Source organism: Pinus tabuliformis, chromosome X, assembly GCF_031772625.1.
Source record: "Pinus tabuliformis cultivar Carrire ecotype Pingquan chromosome X, CPIR1, whole genome shotgun sequence".
NCBI lineage: Eukaryota > Viridiplantae > Streptophyta > Pinopsida > Pinales > Pinaceae > Pinus > Pinus tabuliformis.
In genome coordinates this window covers 841,293,935-841,315,972 of record NC_142308.1, presented here as the reverse complement: position 1 = coordinate 841,315,972, position 22,038 = coordinate 841,293,935, and the positions used below count along the sequence as shown (strand labels likewise).

The 22,038-nt window shown below is 37.7% G+C and overlaps 1 protein-coding gene across 2 annotated transcripts in view; it reads left to right on the top strand.

Annotated features, from left to right (window-relative positions):
* Positions 1 to 1,538: 1,538 nt before the first annotated feature.
* The window catches only part of LOC149142372 (uncharacterized), a 260,366-nt gene continuing 239,866 nt past the window's right edge, over positions 1,539 to 22,038 (top strand). Inside the window, exons 1-3 of one of the 2 annotated variants that reach the window (XM_089449393.1) lie at positions 1,541 to 1,850; positions 1,944 to 2,096; positions 2,422 to 2,517. In XM_089449393.1, the coding sequence (XP_089305519.1) occupies positions 1,734 to 1,850; positions 1,944 to 2,096; positions 2,422 to 2,517 (366 nt within the window). In that variant the 5' untranslated portion in view covers positions 1,541 to 1,733. Of the gene's footprint in view, positions 1,851 to 1,943; positions 2,097 to 2,421; positions 2,518 to 22,038 lie in introns of both variants that reach the window. The other variant, XM_089449395.1, reaches the window with a different exon arrangement.

The window sequence follows — 22,038 nt, the reverse complement described above, 5'->3', positions numbered from 1 at the left end:
AACTAAGAATCCAATTATTATCTATTAAATATTTGAAAGCTTGATGTTTACCAAATATATATGAATATGAGTATTTTAATATAGGCAATAGAACAATGAATTAACTCTTGAGGTATTTAATAAGTTATTGGTAAATATGTTGTATATAAGTCCACATATCATTATGATAGTTATGTATGACATCACTTAATAACACTAATAAAGAGATGAGACCCCATGAATATTAAATTTCCATTAATAATGAAACACTCCAACATGTTGTTAACAACTTCTAAATGACCTACCATTTATAGTCTATATAAACAGTGGCCAATAATCTAAGGTAGATTGAACATAAAATACCAGATCAAATTAAACCAAAAATATCCAAAACTTGAAAGAGTGGAACATGCATTAATACTCATAAGCCATTAGACTCTAGATTTATATGAAGACTCAAAATCTTAAATAAACAAAAACTAAATGACCAACAATACAAAGTGATACCCACCTCAAAAGATATGTCAAATGGTCAATCTATTATGTGAAGGTATTTCACTACCAACTCTTGCATTAGGGGTTATTAGTCAATGCATTGTACTTAAAAGAAAACACAAGTAAAATAACCATGATTTTATATATATCTTCAGTACAAAACTAACCAATGTCATTAGTACAATAAAAAAGTAAGTAATTAAAGGTGGACAACATTTATTGGTGCTTCTTGAGAACCAAGGAGCCCCATGAGTGCTTGTATTTAAGGAAGTGAGAGGCTTGCAAAATGAATAGATGTTCCTCTTGGATTCATGAGAGAGGGATCACTGACATCATTGTAAGGCTCATTTTGCTGTCATTAAAACATATGGCCATATCCAATATTATTTTGGAATTAATGAATCTACCTTTGAGACCTAGTTATCAAATATATGTTAAACTATAATAAACAAAATACCTACCTCTACTCTTAAAATCAAAATAATGTGTCCATACACTTGTTTCATCTCCTATTCAACTTGTAATAAACATCAATATAAACCAAAATATTAAAAGACTAAATTACCCAATATTATAAATGCAATTCTATTAATGATTTTGTTTATTATCGAAATAAACCAAAATATTTAAAAATAATTTACTCAATAGTAAACAATTTTATTAATGATTTTGTACGTGCAAATTAATATGATAATCATAAAACATATCAATATTTCTTTAATTGATATAACAAAGTATCTTAAATTGGAAAATAATGTTATAACAAAGTATCGAGTGGTAAATTTTAACACATTCATTCATTTATTTATTTATTTTATTTTTCTCAATCCTAATAACATGTTCTTATAAATATGTTCAAAAAGTTTAATTGTACCACTCAACTAATCCAAAATTCGCTAAAGGAAGCCAAACTTGTCAAAATAGTGAAATATGAATGACTTATTTAATCCCAAAAATAATATCTAATAAAGACGTTGTTTCCCATGAATCCATAGATTAATAATAGATTAATAAGACGTTGTTTCCCATGAATCCATAGATTACTAATAGATCAATAATGCATACAAGGCAACGCAAGGATTATATATGCCTTTCTGCTTTTAGATTATTCGTTCCACGGTGGAGCGTTATTCTGTCACGATTGTCTGATCTATTGCTCAGTCGTGCCTCCAAGCTGTCGTTTTGGCGACAGGGTAACAGAAGTTAATATCGAAAATTGTCGGAGACATTTGTCTCTGTTTGTGATTTGGTAGAAGATAATGGCGGGGAGTATTGATTGTGATCATCAACCTGAATACAAATTGGATCGATGGGGTTATCCCATTAACACCAAATCAAATGCGTGCATTCTGCACATCAATTCTTACTGCGAGCAGGTGATGCAGTCCATGATCACTGCACACTGTCTGTTTTCACCTGACTTCGTTTCATAAATATCTCATTCATTCGTGATATGTCTTGGGGTTCAGGTTCTGAGTTATGGAGCAAAAAGGGATGTCATTACGAGAGCAACGCAGGAGGACGGCGACTGCGTGTTAGCCAACACTTTGGCCGCCTTAACTTTAGTTGACAAGAGGCCCTCAGATGCTGCTTCTCATCTCCATGCCGCCGAAAGGAAACTGGTAATACCTTTGATTACTAATTTTCTTCTTCACCAGTTTCCCTGAATTCATTTATTCGCAATAACGGGCATCAAACTTTTATCCAAATTGATCATGAAATCTTTGGGTTTTTATTTTTTAACAGTTATTTACAGCTCATATTAATGAATTGGTTTGCCTCTCGGCCATAATAGGATGGGATTCTAACCTTTGCCGCCTTGGCATAAGCTTTTGATGTTGATTACTCGGACTAACCACGGGGACAATTTGGGTCTGATATATAACAACATTTATCTGGATTTTCTGCCTGCCAGTAAAATAAGTTCCCCCTTTTCTGTGGTCCTAGGAGGTGGCAACTGTTTACGAGCAGATGGTGTTCAATGCGGTCTCGAGTTTAATTAATGGAGGGGATGAAGAAACTACAATCGATTTGCATTTTAAGGTTACTTTACTAATCTCTTTCCCTGTTCATTGGAAATGGTTATGTTTTGTTCTTTAATTAATAATTGACATCGTGCTTCTTTCATGCTTGCCTGTCCTCTGTTTTGAGACGCGAAACTACATTGTGACAGAGATTAGAAATCTCAATAAAGAATCCAAACTCGATGACAGCAAGATGAAATAAAATAATTGCCAAAGATCAAATCTAAGTGCTTGGTGATACATACGATAATCTTACGAAATAGGCCTATATAGACAGTTAACCTGGACCCAAGAAAAGAGAGAGGCCATTGGAGTTGAATATATAGGAAACCAAGTCAAATGAAACTATTGCTGACATGTTCAGGAGTCCAAAAGGGAGAATGGAGTAGAGAGCTATGAAATCATCATTTGCTATTGCAACCCTTGTATACAGTGAAACAGAATGTGAGAGTCAAGACACAGGGCTAAGAATGGTGGGATCAACTTGTTCTCTTAGCCTTCGAAAAAAATCAAACATAGTCATGGGAATAAGGCAGTGTTCCATGGGGTTGTGCTCCCACGTTCCCGGGACGGGGAAACTCTTGGGGAAACATTTTCCCAGGCCCACCTTTTGGGGAAACACTAGGGGAAACGTTTCCCGAGTGAGGTAACGTGTTTCCCTTGAAGGGGGACGGGGGACGCAAGGGGATGCCGCTTTTGTATATTGTTGCCAAGGATCTTTTGAATACAATTTTTTTTCAAAAAGACAATGATTTATGACAGGGGAAGTCTAGTATTTGACCATATTGCCCTACTAATGAAATCCAACAACTTAACAGTTTTCTGGGATTTCAGGATTGGGGGATTGCAGCGTTCCCTTGGATTTTGTCATGTATGGGGAGTATGGACTAGTATTTAATCAAGAGCAACAAATCCTTTATCTACCTTGATGTTGTGGCATTGGTTGTCAAACTCTTCTATCATGAGCCAACTAAAAAAATACCCATCACTCAAACAAAATCTTGACTTGACATGTTATGCTTTTTCTATCTTATTTTAATGATTAGAGGGTGATATTGATGAAGAAGATCCCAATATAGGCAATAATTTTGATGATATGTAGGTATTTGTTGTAGCATGATTTTTTTGAATGTTAGAGGCCATGCGGAACTTCTTTGTTGATGTATTTTCGGTTTAGAGATGGATTGCATTTGGTGTTGTTTTGGTTATGTGCATCCTTACATTTTATATAAATGAGAACTTTTGCTTATTTGTGTATAAATGGTTTGAATTCGTATGGATGCACATGAATATATATGTTTTTCTTTAAAATTTGAATATTTTATGCTTTTTTGGTTGACTGATTATTTTGTTGAGAAATCTAGGGTAGTTAGATTAGGTGATTTCTCTTACTTTGATAACTGCTTGTGATGTATTTTTACTTAAGTTGATTAGCTTCTTCTTACACTTGATTATTATTAAGGTTCTTTATCATCAAACAACTACCAAACAATAAAATCAAAGAGACAATAGGACACAAGATGTAGGGAATCAACCAGGCCAAAACCTCTCCAACTTAGAGTGTTAAAATTGACAACTAGGGTCAAACTCCACATGGGTCATCTTATTTATGACAACTGATATTTTCCTTGGATTCCTCTTTCCCAGAGGTGTAGAATTGATCTAGAGATCATCCGATTCTGACATGTACAAATGAAGCTATGAATTTATTTTGATTATGGACAAATTGTCAAGGTCGGCTAGCAGACTTATGTAGGCTCAGAAGCCTAATAGTCACGTCTATTCATCCTCAACGTTGCATATAAATAGAAGGTGACTTAGCCTGATTTGGACACACTCATCTTCACACATCTCTTTCTCTCCTCATTGATTGGGTACGCATTTCTCGACATCATCTCTCTCCACACGTGCGAAGGAAAGAAGGGCAATTTTCTGTTTTGGGCATTGATCGAATTTCAGGGACAGTTTGACCAAGCGTTGACTAGCAACGTTGACCTGTTTGACTGTGTTTTTGTGGGAGGAATTTCTGTTTGGGCAGGTCGCATTTCTGGGCACAGAAATCGAGGCAAACCCTTGACTGTTTGACCAGCGTTGACTGTGGTTAGAGCTGACCGCAGGTTGATTGTATGATCAGACTTTGACTGGGCTGAATTTCGCTGTTTTGAGCATTGATTCATCTCGTTGTTTGGAGGCCGAAGTTGACTGAAGTTGACCGAATTGTTGAGGGTCAAATCTGCCCTGTTGACCAACGTTGACTTTTCTGGTTAGGGCTTTTTTGTTGCTGTTATAGATGATTAGATTTGTAAATTGTACTATCTCTCTACTGAACTATTGAAGACTATAAGAAGAATTGATCAAGGGTTTCCCCACATTGGGGTTTGTCCTTGGCTGGTGCCACATCTTGTGTCCTCTGGTCTTGGCTTGTCTTCTACTGTTTACTGTTGACATGATTGCTAAACTGGATATTGAAATTGGGCTAATAAAGAAATTGAAGTAAAATTGCTCTTAAGCATAGAACATATCATTGTTGCTTAAAATTAACATGGTATCAAAGCTGAGGTGAAGACAAAGTCCAAGCAAGAGTGAAAGAGTAATCACCAAAGATAGTTGGACAAGGAAAAAAGGTTCAATGGGTTCCTCATCTTACTTCTCGGTTGAAGACAAGCTCCATGATAAATATGACTATCATGGATGGAAGATATCTCTTGATTTGACCTTGGAAGAAAGATGGATTATGTGTAGGGTAGAATCCTTGAACCTCCTTCAAATGCACTGGTTGCTGCGAAGACCAAGTACAATAGGGCTGAAGTCAAAGCGAAGAAGATTATCAGGGATTCCATTGACAAGCATCCGGTGGCCTTTATCTCCGAATTGAATACCTCCAAGGAGATCTACGATAGGTTGGTCGACATGTTCAAGGTTAGTAATGCTAATCAAATTCTATTTCTCAAGGATAAGTTGAAGGATATTAAGAAGGGCAAGGACGAGGACATTCAATCCTATTTCTTGAGGATTATCGAGATCAAGAATGATCTACTCTCGATTGGAGAAGTCATTCTTGACAGGGAACTTACTTTCATCACTCTTGGAGGATTCCCACCTGAGTGGTATGTTTTAGAACCACTATACTCAACAATGATCGAATTCTAGGGTTTGAAGAATTGACGTCAAGATGCATTCAAGAAGAAACAAGAATGGTGGAGCAATAAATGCCTTCTAATAGAAGCAACCCCACTGCATTCTCCACTCATGCCAAGAGGAAGAACAATGCAGGTTCAAAGAAGCAAAGTCAAGGAAGACCAGGATTCAAAAATGGAAGGAAGGGAAGATGCTTTGTTTGCAATAAGTTTGACCATTATGCAAGGGAGTGTCCAAATAGAAGGGACAAATTGCATGATGATGATCACAATCATTGCAGGGGCAATTTCAACAACAATGATCAAAAGAATGGTAGGTCCAATCGCAAGGGAAAAAGGAATGCGGGACATCAAGGAAATGGTCGACCCTCCAAGAAATCAAGGAACTCCAAGTATGAAGAATCCAATGCTGTTAACAATAAGCAAAAAGAGTACTATCTTATATCGACCCTCTCCATTGCCTCTCCTTTGGACACTTTGGGGAATTGGCTGATTAATAGTGGTGCCTCAAGGAATTTCACTGGATATAAGGAAGCCCTCTCTAATCTGATAGAAAAGGAGATAAACTTGGAGATCATCTTTGGAGACGATGCCACCTATCCTGTGAAGGGAGTAGGGAATGTTACCCTTCAATTGAATCAAGGTAACACTATTCATTTGCAAGAAGTACTATATGTACCCGATCTCAAGAAGAACTTGGTGTCCATTTCGGCAATGGAAGATAAAGGATTCAAGGTGGCTTTTATCGATAGACAGGTATGTGTTTGGAAAAGAAATTTTAAAGATGCTTTTACTCTTGGGTGTAGGGTTGGCACTTGGTATCAAGTTGGAGGAAGTCCATTGGGAGCCATGTCTTGCGACACATCTCTACAATCTGAACTATGGCACCGAGGTTCGACAATCTTCATTATAAGGCCCTACCCGATGTGAGACAGATGGTGACAAGTATGCCCGAGTTCAAAGTAGAGAATGAAGGCGTATGTCCGGGATGTGCTGAAGGAAAATTTACAAGGGGACCATTCCCCTCAAGTAATAACAAGACCACAGCCATATTGCAATTGATCCTTCGACATATATGGTATGATGCCTGTAAACTCCTTGGGAGGATACTTATATTATCTCACCTTTGTGGATGATTATTCTTGCAAGACCTGTACCTACTTCTTGAAGAAGAAGGATGATGAAGTGTTGTTAATTTTAGGCAACAATGGTATGTTCTACGCTTTAGAGCAATTTTACTTCAATTTCTTTATTAGCCCAGTATCAATATTTAGATTAACAATCACATCAACATGATAGTAAAATGCAGATAGAATATAAACATAAATAGTAGAAGACAAGCTAAGACAAGAGGACACATGATGTGGCACCAGCCAGGGACAAACCCCAATGTGGGGAAACCCTTGATCAAATCTTCTTTTAGTCTTCAATAGTTTAGCAGAGAGAAAGTACAATTTACAAATCTGATAATTTATAACAAAAGCAAAAGAGCCTTAAACAAAATAGTCAACATTGGTCAAGAGCGCAGATTTGACCCTCAACAAATCGATCAACTTCAACCTCCAAAGAGCAAGATAAAACAACCCTCAAAACAATCAAATTCAACCCAGTCAAAGTTTGGTCAAATAGCCCATCTGCAGTCAGCCCTAGCTGCAGTCAATGCTGGTCACTAGTGAACGTTTAGCCTCGATTTTTGTGCCCAGAAATGCGGTCTGCCCAAACAGAGATAGCCCTCACAAAAACGCAGTCAAAGTAGGTCAACACATGTTGGTCAAATTGTCCAGAAATTTAGTCTCTTGAAATTTCGGCCTCTTGAAATTTCGGCCTCTTGAAATTTCGAACGTGTGGAGAGAGAGAGGCCCAGAAATCCATACCCAATCAATGAGGAGAGAGACAGAGAAGTGTGAAGATGAGCGTGTCCAAATGAGGTTAAGTCACCTTCTATTTATATGCAACGTTGAGGATAAATAGATGTGACTGTTGGGCTTCTGAGCCTACATAAGTTTGCTGGCTGACCTTGACAATTTGACCATAATCAAAATAATTTCATAACTTCATTTGTACATGTCAGAATCGGATGATCTCTAGATCAATCATACACCTCTCGGAGAGAGGAATCCAAGAAAAATATCAGTGGTCATAAATAAGATGACCCATGTGGAGTTTGGCCCTAATTGCCAATTTTAACACTCCCTCTCAACTAGGAAGAACTCCATCTGCTAATCCATCTGCCAATCTGTACTATCTTTGCCATCAATGCACTGCTCTGCATTGCTTTGCTCTGCTAAACTATGAAGAAGAAGAAGTGATCAAGAATGTATCAGACCATTCTCTACTGACCCGAAGTCAGTTCCAATCAAAGGAGAGTGTGTCATACCACTCTTACTGACCCGAAGTCAGTTCCAATCAAAATAGAGTGTCTCATATCACTCTTACTGACCCAAAGTCAGTTCCAATTGATCCCAGATCAATGTCAGTCATCCTAGCATAGGGAGTATGGTAGTACACGATGTGTCCATCGGTAGTACTATGGTCCCTATCCTCATTTCCCTACTCATTGGACAGATGAGAGGTACTTCCCATGGGTCCTAGACTGCATGGGTAGGATGTCTCAGAAGGAGAAGGATGAAATACTCATCCTGCCTACATGTCGCTAAGGGGTATCGAGGGGAAGGCTGAACCACTGACCTTGTACACAGTAAACCACTAGGGAAGATTGAACCACCGACCCTGTACACAGTAAACCACTAGGAGAAGACTGGACCACTCACCCTATGGTTGCTCATTGCTCCAAGAAGTACCCCAAGCCCCTCAGAGCTCCTAGTGCTCAATGTCCATCTCATACAGGACCCTCATAAGAGGGTCTCTCCTTGACTCCAAGTCGTTCTCGGAAGGCCAAGAACTTGACCTACCCCAGGGGCTTTGTCAGAATATCGACGACCTGCTCATCAGTCCCAATGTGATGGAGCCTTATTGCTCCTTGTTGTACCATATCCCGGATAAAGTGGTACCTGATATCTATATGCATGCAGCGATCATGAAACATGGGATTCTCTAATAATCAGATCCCACTCTGGTTGTCGTAGAGGATCACATTGGTATCCAGCACATGTCCAGACAACTCACTGAAGAGCTTCCTCAATCAGACAGCTTCAGAGGAGGCCATACTAGAAGCTATGTATTTGGCCTTGGTGGTGCTCAAGGCAACCGATTTCTGCTTCCTGCTCATCCAAGATATTGAAGCAGAACCCAAAGAAAAACAACATTCAGAAGTGCTCTTGCGATCCACCACATTGCCAGCCCAATCAACGTTAGAATAACCATGCAACCTCACATCTCTGGCAGTGTATTTCAGTCCATGAGTGATTGTGCCCCGAAGATATCTTAGAAGATTCTTGGCACCAATCCAATGTATATGATGAGGCTCAATCATATATTGGCTCAATGTGTTAACTGCAAAAATATGTCTGGACGGGAGTTCACCAAGAACATCAGTGCTCCTATGAGTTGACGATACTAAGAAACATTTCCCAAATCAGGTCTAGCAACACTACCACATAACTTCTTAAAGTTAAGTTCCATCATATTAGTCATAGGGTTGCAGTCCACCATCCCAAATCTTTCCAATATCTTCACAACATATTTTCCTTGAGAGAGGAAAATTTACCTGGCTTTTGCCAGGCTCCAACCGTAGGAAATAGTGCATCGGTCTTAGGTCCTTCATCTCAAATTTAGAAGCCAAATCCCTCTTACATTTGTGAATGAGAGGGTTCGCATCTGTCAGAAAAAGGTCGTCCACATAAAGTACCAAAATGAGAGGTCTATAATTTTCAACTTTAAAGTAAAGGTTCAGATTGGCTTCACTTCTAGTGAATCCCAACTTCATCAGATAGCTATCGATCCTCTCATACCAAGCCTGAGGTGCTTGCTTCAATCCATAGAGAGCTTTCTTCAACCTACATACATGAGATTCCCGATCATGAACCTCAAACCCCTCGGGTTGTTCCACATAGATTTCCTCTTTGATTGAACCATGCAAGAAAACGGTCTTGACGTCCATTTGATGTAGGTTCCATCCTTGTGAGGCAACAAGGGCTATGATCGAGCGGATAGTGGTGTATCGGGCAATAGGTGCAAATATCTCATCATAATCTACACCTTCCTTTTGAGAGAAGCCTCGCTTAACAAAGCGAGCGTTGAACTTTTCTGCGCTTCCATCAACTCCATGCTTGATTTTGTAGAGCCACTTAGAGGTGACAACCGATTTGTCCTGGGGTCTAGGGACCACATTCCAGACATCATTCTTCACAATTGACTCGTATTCTTCATTCATAGTGTTGACCATTACGTGTCAACGACCCATAGCAGTACACCCCCTTTTTTTGCAAAAGGGATAGCATTTGATCGATGTGTCTGTGCCGTCCAACTATCATAATCAATGTGACTCTCAAGATGTTATGTAAACCCTTACTGCATGTGTATAATTTAAATAATCTCAGCAGATCTGTGTCCTGTATGTAACGACCTAGGTAAACCTACTTTTCTAGTGACGATCTCTATTCTAGGAGGTTTTTTGTCTCACCGATCCATTTTCGGATGGTCGGCAGAGTTTTCCTCAGTTCTTACCCCAAAACTAGAATGGATTTTGTCGCTAGGATTTTAGGCGAGTCCTAATGTTCTAGATCGAGTCTATGTAAAAGTAATTTGGGAATAATACTAATTATTTGGTTAGGTTATTTTATTACAAATTGCTTGGTCTGCTGGATTATATTTGTATCGCAGAAATTGGTAGTTTGTTAGGGTCTACTACAAATGGGTTTTTTCCCTTATAATGTAAAAAATATGAAAATCATAATGTAAAGTGTCTTGAGGGTTGGAAAAATAATTTATCCCCTCATAGGTTAATTAATTAAATTTTTTGGCCAAAAATTAATTAAAATCCTAAGCCAGAAATTTAATTAATTCTATGTCCTAGGTAAATTTAAATTCTCCAAAGGCAAAATTCGTTGGTCCTTAAAAATTAAATTTTAAAAGGTCCCGGGACTAAGGTAAATTAATTATTTTGTTAAATTTTAAACCTTTGATCCCTGGGGGTTAAGTCAAAGTCAGTTTTGGGGAAATTAACTCAATTTTTTTTTGAGTTAATTAAAATGCATTTAATTAAAAAATTCGTATTTCCCCAAATATTTAAATATTTCAACGGATGCTATTAAAAGAAATTTTAATCTTCTTCAACGGTCGAGATTTATTTGACAAGGATCACTCAAACTAGCCGTTGGAGGATTTATCTTTAAATAGGAAGTCATTTGTCAGTTGATTTGTCCGACCTTTGAGTCGTGTGCTTAGCAAAAAACTCGTGTAATTTTTTTCTTTCTGGATAATAAAGAAAGACTTTGGGGTTAAGTTCTGCTAGTGTTACTCTTCATGGGAATACTGTAAGATGTGTTGTTTTCATGCATAATTTTTTCTAAAGCCATTGATGATAGCTTCTAAAGAGTGATTTGAGTACATGGATCTTGCTCAGTCGTTGGGATTTGAATAATAATCTAAATTTTGAACGTAATAGTAGGTATCTCTATTTGTCTGAGTTTTATTATTATTTTCTCGCTCTATTTTTAATCGCTGTTGAGTTTTGCAGAAAAATCTTGATTTTTAGATCCTCGGGCGTTAGGGGAAGTTTTCAGTTGAACCAACCAACTCCCGATCTGTGTTCTCGGAAGAGCCTAGGTTAATTAGCTCCGGGCTTACCATAAGATTTTATTGGTGATGCATGAGGGTTTCGAGTTAGCACCTTTAAAATTTAAAAATCTTTTAATTTATGTGCAACATAATGGTAGATTTGGCTGATTAGAGCTTGCAGTTTGTAAATTTTGTAATTATTTTCTAACGTGAGTTTTTTTGGGTTTTAGTTTTTATCTAAGGAAGAAATTTGTGTAGATTCCAGATCTAGGCCCTGGAGGGTAAGATCTGGATCTCTGGGGGTTTACCAACATAATTTTGCAGGGATATTATTCATTTTTTTTTTGCAGTCCAAGGGTTTGAAAATTTTAAATCTGGAAGCATTGTTTAGCATTTAAATTTCATAATTCTTCACAGGATTTGATTGCTAGAAGCTCTTGTATGATAAGGTTTTGGGCAGTGTTGCGAAAATCGTTATCGGGAGTAAATCGGCGAGGGAAAAAATTGGAAAAAATCGTAAAAATCGGCAAAATTAAATCCCAATTTCACTGAATTAATCGCGTGATATTATCGAGAAAATGAAAAAATAGCGATTTTTTGATGTTATCACAGTAAAATCGCGATTTTCGCAACACTGATTTTGGGCGTTGACACTTAATTATACATGATCGTCGCTTTGCCACATTAATAAACTGCTCGGGATAACTTGTTTATGGTTAATCGAATATTAAGGCACTAGTCTAGAATCACTTTTATCTTGTGGTTGTGCCTTATTTGTATTAATTGTTTAATCTATCCATCTCATTTGACCAAGATTTGTTCTAAATTCATCAAGTTGTCCATCTTTAATTCTCCTAGAGCCTGTGTTTCATAGGCTATTCTCATTCATTCACCTTAGGGACTACCCCCCTGACTTGTCTAGGAGAGAGTCTAAACGGAGTAAGGATTAGAGTGACAACCCTTACTCTGGGCATTGTCGTGGTGCCTAGACACTTTGTGCGGCAACATTTTATGGCGCCGTTGCCGGGGACAGTTTTTCTTGGTCCTCACGACCTTTTTCTAATCATCTAATTTTTTCCGCCATTCATTACCCCGTTAAGTGGCACAATATTTTTTGGTGCCATTGCAGGGGACAAAGTTTTTTCTGTCCTTGGTTTCCTCAACATTGTTTTAATCATCTCATCTTTATTCTTTCCATCATCCGGCACAACATTTTGGTGTTGTTGCTAGGACAAGAAGTTTATCTTGTTGCCGAAGTTCACGATTTTTTTTTACTCATCTTCCATCTCTCTCTCTCATTCGAGCCGACAAAGGCAACACTTCTTAGCATTGCCTCCAAGGACCAATTTATTGGACCTTGGCTTTACAGCATTTCATTTCATTTTTTTGGCGTCATTTCTTCTCTTCATTTCTCACCATCTTAACTCTCGTCATCATTGTCATCTAATCCTTTCGTCTTCTCTTTCTGCACATGGACATTCCGGTTGGTTTCTTGTTTGGGTGGCGACTCCATTTATTTATTCACTTAATCCCAGATGAGGAGCCCTCCCTGAAATATCCATCTACCTTCGTCCACTAACTTTTCGGTTTCACCTTTGGAAAATTTGTGAGAGATTCATGCTCAAGTGGCGACTCCACTTTTTCCATTTCTTACATGAATTTCTGCTAGAAGCTTGCTTCCTGTAGATGTTTTGATTTTCTTGAGCAAGGATCTTTCTCTTTGATATCCATTTGGCCCATCTTTTTCCCATTAAACAAGTCATCATGGATTTTGACTTGTTTGCTCCTTGTAATTTTACTAATATTCAGGGAGCTTCGCATAGTTATTCTTATGTTTTGGGTGAAGCCATCGATGAATTTCCTCCTTTTCAAAGTAACAATGCTTTTACTACTGAAACTCACCTTCAAAATGTCAGCCTCTGTATAAGAGAGTGTCGCCCATATTCTAAATATGAAGATGTGAAGATAAAGATTTTCGTTCTCACCTTATCTGGAGATGCTTTAGATTGGTTTGTTAAGTTCCCTGATAACACTTTTGATTCTCTACAATCAATCATTGATGCCTTTGAACATAGATATGGAGATGCGAAAGCTGGAGTAAAGGAAACTATAGAAGTTGAAAATAATTTCAAGGAGTTAATTCAAATGGTTAAATACATATAGTGAAATCGGGCTCAAGTAATCAAGAATGTAGAAGTTAATTAGGCTCAACTTATTAAAGATATGGAACTTAATCAAGCAAGATTAACAGCTAATCATGCTAGGGAAATTAATCCTATGCAAAGCAAGTTATTAGCCCTAGAGGAAAAGATGACGATCATGGAATTCAATCATTCAAATCAAGTGACTGCCATGAAAGCAAGTTATCAGGAAGGAATAAGTTCGATTCAGAGCAGATTGTCAACTATGGATGAAGAAATGACCATCATGAGATGCGATTATAATAATCAGTTAACTACCATGCAAGCAAATCATAAGAAAGAGATAAACTATATGCAAAACTGCTTCATGGGCATGAAAGCAAAGAATGATAAAATTATAAAGGACATGGAATCTGGTCAGATATGTCTTCAGAATAGGTTATTGACCATGGTGGAAAACCATGCCAAGGAGGTCATTGCTATGAAGGTTGAACATTCTAACCAAATGGATGCCATAACAATGGAAAAGATATAGGTACAAAAATTTCAGCATCGGTCAAAGAATGAAAGAAACAAGGAAACATCAACAGATCATAAGCCTCTCTGTATGTTGCAGAAAGCTCCATCTTATTATGAGGAGGTCATTTGTTCCTTTGAACAGTGGCTAATTGAAGGTGACCTGGATAAAAAGGAAATTGATAAGAATAAAGTTGATGCTTACATGGTTGATTCACCAGTCGTAACAGATCAGGTCCATAAAGAAGCGCAAGTCACAAAAGTCTTTAACATTCCAAATTTTCCATATGCGCATTTTTCGGATCAAGAAGGAAGTTGTACGCCGACCACATCATTATCAACATCACAGCCTACCACAAAGAAAAAGCGCAAGAGAAAGAGAATGAGAACGCGGTTTGATCCATTTGATGGCTGCGAGCAACTTGATTTTCGGATAGGAAAAAGTCCTACCGTGTGCAGGATTGGACACGGCACATTTGAGAAACAACCAACAGATTTGCCTGAAAGTAGGCAAATGCTCAGTATGCACGACATTGAACGCATCTGATGCCACGGGGAATCTTTGTATTGTATTTCTGACCTTATACCTTGTTATTTCAGTGTTTCATTTTGTAGTTAGATTTGTGTTTTTCATGTTATTAGGATAGTTAATAAATGAAGAGCTTATATCTTTCCTATGTGTAATGTTATATGATGATTTTTGGATGGATGCTACTTATGTTCTTTTGTGTGTTGCGTGGATGCAGATTCTGGATTCTCACATTCCTCCAGTGGAGCAACGTGTCCCCAAGTAGAGCCAGATGTTGACCACTACGTGTTAACAACCCATAGCAGTACACTCCTTTTTTCGCAAAAGGGATAACATTTGATCGATGTGTCCGTGCCGTCCAACTATCATCATCAGCTTGACTTCCAAGATGTTATGTAAACCCTTACTGCATGTGTATTGTTGTCCCTTAAGAAACCAATTTCTTGGTTGTGTAGAAATTGTGCTTAAGACATTAATGTTTATTGTTTATTTCACTTAATTGTATGTTGTATTCTCAAATGAAGGACCTGAAAGACCTGGTTTTAAACTACCAATACTGAGGTGATATGAAAGTCTCAGAATACCATTTTATTGCTAAATATAAATGCTGAGTGAATAATGCTTGGAGAAGTCAGAGACAATATGTTGTTTTACACAGAAACTATTATCTGTGACACTTAGGGGGGTTAAAGACAATACGCTGTTTTACACAAAAACTACTATCTGTAACTTAGAAGAATTGCAGAGGTAGGAACTTCAAGTATAAGAGCGCTCTTTTAAGGAAATTAAATTTCATCCACATAAACAAACAAAGACCTGCAGCTTCATTACCATACTTAAAGGAAAGAAGACATATGATGACACATAACATAGGAGTTACAAAATCATACCCAACAATGTGTGGAAAACTTCCGATTCTTTCATTAATCAACAATTTTATCAGGAATACAGTGGCCTAGTCTCCAGGTTCTTCAAAATTTGAACCTTTTCTTTGTAAATTTTCCTCCTTTTATACATGAGATAGTTGGTAATCACCAAAACTGTCAAACTATTTAACTACCTCCTAGCTACTAAAGTAAAAGTTATTGCAGAATATTACAATGGAGGGTAAAGACACCTCATTCTCAAGAAAATAAAATAACAGGGAGTAACGGAATTTAGAAAACTAATGATAGTTGTTCACTATTCAGATATGTGGCTTGGCTGCTGATGAAGTTTCTCTGTTGATGTTTTAATAATGGTTAAATTGTTTTAACACAACACAATGCATTTTAACAAAACCCCATGCATGGACTTGTGGGCCACATATATATCGGAAATGTTTAGATTGGCTAAAATGCAAGGAAACCCGACCAATCATTGTTGTCGAAAACAAAGGAATAAAGCCCCAAATCATTACATATTGGGTCCACCTGAGCTGTTAACCCCCGCGCACATTTGAGCGCGATCACCGTCTGATCACTCATCCAATGGACGATCCGATCCTTCGGAACTCAACGAGACCTTAAGCCTTTTGAACAAAACCTTATTGCATCCATTTTTTCAACAGCCCTTTGACTCCCACACGAACTTGATAAAAAATAAAACTGGCAGTTAAAGATTTATCGGGTCCGATTTTAAAAATAAAACCTGATCACTTTTTGACGCGATATTCGTCGGATCTCGTCCCTTTCGATGAACGACTGCGATTGATTCGGACTTCAACGTATTAGACTGCATTTCATACCCCATTGCATCCGATTTCCAAAATAAACCTCGTCCATGTTATCTGTGCGACTACTGTCGGATCTGTGGCCTGCTGATCGGACGGCCCATATCTTCTCGCGGATTTATCACTTTCAAAAGCCATTAATAATATAAAATGAACTATTTCTTTCAAATCTCTGTATTTCCTTTTATTTCTGTTATAACATAATATTTGTTTTTTTTCTTTCATATTTTTTTGATAAAAGTGAAAATAAAATTGAAATAACGATGGATGCTACAACATCTGGCTCCACCTGGGGATAGTGCTTTTGCCACAGAAGCATTAAGAACCGCAGATCAATGCTTTCACCTCGGGCATGGAGTCACATATTGCTTCGCCAATTTAAATTCTATGAAAATTGTACAATGAATTCACTCTGGTTTCTACAATTACAGGATGCTTGTGTTTTAGAACTGGAAGTAATGTTTGAGGTACTGCCCATTGACAGGCAGCTATAAAGATTCACCATTAAGATTCTCCAGGAAGAATGTATTATTTGCCCTTGCTTCTATAATTCTGAATGGGCCATAGCAGAGAGGATCAAACTTCCTATGTTTGCCCTTATCTTCTCTTCTAGTATCCCACCTTAATACCAGGTCTCCAACTTTAAAATCAATTTCTCTGGCTTTTCTGTCAAAAATACCCTTCATCTTTGATTGATACATAATCAAGTTGTCTCTTACCTTATCCCTGCTTTCACTCATCTCCACTACCTTATACATCCTTCTTATCAGAGCATTGGGTTCTTCTTTTGCCTCCTGAATCATTGCAATCACAGGCTTCACAAGCTGACTTGGGAACAGAGCTTGAGTCCCATACACTAACTCAAAAGGTGATTTTCCTGTAGACCTTCTTGTAGTCACTCTGATAGCCCATAGAGCAAACTTTAATTTAGAATCCCAGTCTTTCTGATTCTCTGCAATAGTTTTTTTAAGGATCTTCATTAATGTTTTGTTAGTGGATTCAACCAATCCATTTCCCTGTGGATGATAAGTTGTTGAATGAGATAAAATAACATTATACTTCTAACAAAAAGCAACGAACTTACTTGAACTGAAGACTTGAGCATTGTCTGTTATGATTTTGAGAGGGCATCCAAATCTGCTGAAAATATTTTCCTCTAAGAACTTCATTACCACTTGGTCATTTTCCTTTTTAGTAGGTATAGCTTCTACCCACTTGCTGAAATAATCAGTCGCTGTAAGAATCCACTTGTGTTGTCCACTTGAAGGTGGGTTAATTTTTCCAACAAAATCTAGTCCCCATTGTCTGAATGGTTCTTCTATGAAGACTGGGATCAAAGGCAAGGGAGCTAGCCTCTTTTTCTCAGCAAAAAGATGACACTTCTAACAGCTTCTGACAAACTTATATATATCACCAAATAGAGTAGGCCAATAAAACCCTGCCTGGAGGATTTTATGTGCAGTAGCCTTCCAACTATAATGTCCACCACATAACTTCTCATGATAATCTTTAATGGTCTTTGTAAATTCATTCTCTGTTAAACATAACAATAAAATCCCACAGGATCCTTCCAATATAATCTGCCCTCAACAATCACATATGGCTGTGCTTTGATCTTTAATGCTCTATACTTTGTTCTATCCAAAGATTGAGGACAAGAGAGAAAACACAAATAATGGACTATGTGCTTGTACCATTCTGAACATAAAAACTTATACCTGATCTTCATACCTGGGTCTGGATTTTCTTCACCTTCTTCAATTACTTCTTCATTCACAGGTGTCAGCAAGTTGATTCCCAATGCCTGAAAGTTTGACTCTGTCAGCATCTTTTCCAATCCTTGCCCTTTCACCAGTTTTGTGGGCTTTATGTCCAAGTCATACTCTTGGATCTTGGCTATCCATTTTCCTCTTTTGCCTTCCACATCGCTCTGGACTAAGACATCCTTTACTACATCATTTGGTACATAAGCAATGACCTGTGACTGCAACACATAAGTCCTAAAGGCCTTTAGGGCTTTTACCAAGGCATATACCTGTTTTTCAAGAATATTATACTTTAGTTCAACATCTCTGAGAATCTTGCTAAAGAAAGCAACTGGCTGCTCCTTTTCTTCATCATTTTTCTGCAACAAGACAACAGTTATTGAATTAGGTGATGCAAATGAGAAAACTTGGAAAGGCTTTTGATAATCAGGGCTAATTAGGACTGGAGCAGCTTGTAATGCTTCTTTAATCCTGGAGAATGACTCTCTGGCTTCCTTGGTCCAATGCACTTCATTCTCTTTCTTCAACATATTAGTAATTTCTTTTACAATTTCTGCATAATTGGACACAAACCTCCTTAAAAAATTTATCTTTCCCATAAACTTCTGAATATCCTTCTTACTCTTGGGCAGGGGTATTTTTTGCACAACTTGCACTCTTGTTGGATCTATCTTCACTCCATCTCTAGAAACAATGTGCCCCAGCAGTTTGCCCTCCTCCAGAGCAAAAATGGACTTCTTAGGATTCAAGGAAAGCCCAAATCTTCTACATTTCTCAAAAGTCTTTTTTAGATGGTCCAAATGCTCCTCATCAAACTTAGAGAAAACGGTGATGTCATCTAAGTATATCACTACAAACTTATCTCCCACAAAAGCAATGTCCATAGCCCTCTGAAATGTCGCACCTGTGTTCATCAACCCAAAGGGCATTCTAGCATACATAAAGGTTCCCCTAGGAGTTGTGAATGCAGTCTTCTTCTGATCTTCTTTATCCACAACCACTTGGTTATACCCAGAAAACCCATCCAACATTGACATCCTGAATGATCATGTTACCTTTTGCAGCACATGATCCATTTTAGGTAACGGATAGTTATCTTTCAAGGAAGCCCTGTTGAGATTTCTAAAGTCTACACATAGCCTTATCTCTCCATTCTTCTTCCTTATAGGCACTAAATTGGCCACCCAGTCAGAGTACCTGAGTGGAACTATAATCTTGGCATCAAGCAACTTTTTGACTTCTTTCTCGATCAATGGTAAAAGCAGAGGGTTTATCTGCCTGAGCTTCTGCTTAAATGGTTTAATCCCCTCTTTCAAGGGAATCTTGTGCTGAATAATACTTACATCATATGTTTTAAGATCCTCATAGGACCAAGCAAAAACATCAACATAGTCCTTGAAAAGTTTAATATATCTCTCCTTATAATAAAGTGGAACTCCATTAAATAATTTGACTAACCTGGGCTCCTCCTGGGTTCTGATATTGTGATCTTGAATCTGCTCATCCTGTGGAATTTTCTCTGAACTAACAACTACATCATTGGAGTTAAAATGTCTTTCAAGAGGGACAAGCCCCCTTGGCAGAATATTATCTTTCAATTGGATAATTTTTTGATTAACTATAGAATTTTTCAAAGCACTTACTTCTGCACCTTCTGTTGCTTCATCTTCATCTTGATCAATCTCTGTACCCTGAAAATCTTCAATCATAGTCAAGAATTCCTTAATCTGTTGATCATCCTCAAAAATTTGCCAGTGTTTTAGTTTATTAGGAACAGAAGGCCTATGTCTCATTTCAACCTCATATCTTAGCTTTGGATTAATAGGAGGCCTAAAAGTACTAGCAGCCACAGCCAAAGAGTCTGCTAATCTGTTCCCATCTCTTGGAATGAACTGAATGTTGAAAGCTTCAAAGAAGTTCTCAACCAAATCCCACACTTCATTTCTGTATTCCCTAAGCCTAGGGTGTTTTGTTTGACAATGGTTCTTTGTTTGCTTTATAATCAGCTCTGAATCTCCAAAGACAAAAATTCACTGGACTCCCATTTGTTTTGCTGTTTGCAGAGCAATGATCAAAGATTCATATTCTGCCACATTATTTGTTGCCTCAAACTCCAATTTGAAAGAAAAAGGGAACATATTACCTCCAGGTGCAATTAGAAGGAAACCAACACCTAATCCTTCTTTAGAATAGGCTCCATCAAATAAGCACTTCCACACCCCTTTTGTTTGCAGCGCTGTATTTACACTTGCTGAAGTAAGCTGCCTCTGGTTATCTTCAGCCAACTTTGCATTGTCATGCAGCATGAAGCAAGCAAAGTCATCTTTCTCCTGGCTATATATAGGTGAATTACTTACTCCGTTTTTTGTGATTATTTTTACAAATCTTGTTTCTCTGTACAACCTCCTTTCTTCTCCACCAAAAAATGGTATGACAACATAAGTAAAATCTAGTTTCAAAACACCACCCAATTTAGCCCCCCATGATCTAGATAGCAACATTCCAAACCTAGCAGGGACATCTGCTACCACTACATCCATTACCAAGCTTCTAGCTGGGATCTGGGCTAGTGACACCACCATCTCTTTAATGACCCCCAGACATTTGACTTTATTTGAATCAAAAGAATACAAATCTCTGTAAGGTTTAGTAACTTGTAGGTTTAGTTGTTTCATCACTGATAATGGCATAAGGTTATGTGAAGCTCCTGAATCAAACATACAATTGTGCAAGAGGAAATCATGAATCAATAAAGAAATGTAGAAAGGAGGTGTTGAAGAATCTACCTCCTCCACATGTGGACCAAAAACCACTATTGGTTTATCTTCTTACAGATTCACAGTATCATTTATATTTACATTCTTTTTTAGATTGATAAACTCAACAATCTCTCTTTGATAAACTGGTGTTTTAACCAACTCTGTGAGGGGCACTTAAATTTTGATTTTTTCTAATTCTTTAGTTAGACTAAACACATGAACTTGTTTAGTACTCCTTTCATTGTCATCTTCACTTTTCTTCATGACTGAAATCTCTTGTGGAATGGAAACAAGTTTTTCTAAAGGAATTTTTCACTTCTATCTTGAGAAGGCACACCTTGAAGTATTTGAGTCTTGCTATTTGCATTCTGCTGCTGCTTTCCTTTATTCAATTGTTTTGCAGGCTGTGGTTCTTGTGGAGTCGCCTTTTGTAAGGGAGCTGGAACTTGCTGCTCACCTTCATCTTCTTGACTTCTAGATCTTTTCCTTGATCTCAAGTCATATTTCTTATGTAATTCTGCCTGCATAAAATCAGAAAACTGCTTCCAATATTCATCAATTTCATTTTCATCATAAATAGCATCTGTTTCAGTATATTCATATTCTTCTCCCTCAACACCTAGTTCATCTTCATCTATTGCATATAATGTGGAAACCTGATCATCATGGTCCTTGGAATGCTCTGGTACTTCATCAGGATCTGCCTTTAAGTAAAGTGGTGCTTGAAATTGATCCTGGTTTTTTCTCTCTTTCTGCAAGATTTGCAGAGGTTGTCTTCTATATTGAGGATTAAAGTTTCTGTTTTATTGTGCTTGCCTCGGAGAATTCTTACTCTCCAACTCTAGTTTAATCAACTTATTAGACAAAGTTTTAATTACATTACTCATATCCTCTAATGTTTGACTTTGAGAAGATTCCATTTTAGCCTTTCCCTTATCTTGGATAGGCTGTGTCTCTGGTGCTTTACTTGCAACCACCAGATTTGCTTCTATCTCTAAGGCATTAGTTTGGATCTGATCAAGGGTTGCAGATCTTCTCTCCCTCAATGTGAATCCAAAATTTGACTCAAAAGCCCCTGCAAAAGTTATTTTTGCACCAGCAGGAGGGGGCTTAATCTCCACTGGAAGACTATTGTACAATTTATTGAACCTTCTGATGAATTCAACAACACTTTCATTAGATTTCTTCTTAATAGCATTAAACTCTGTGAGTGAATACCCATGGTCTCTTTTCTCTCCCCATCTCTGGGTGAATAGGCGCTCCATCTCTTCCCATGTAGGAATAGAGTTATTAGGAAGCCCT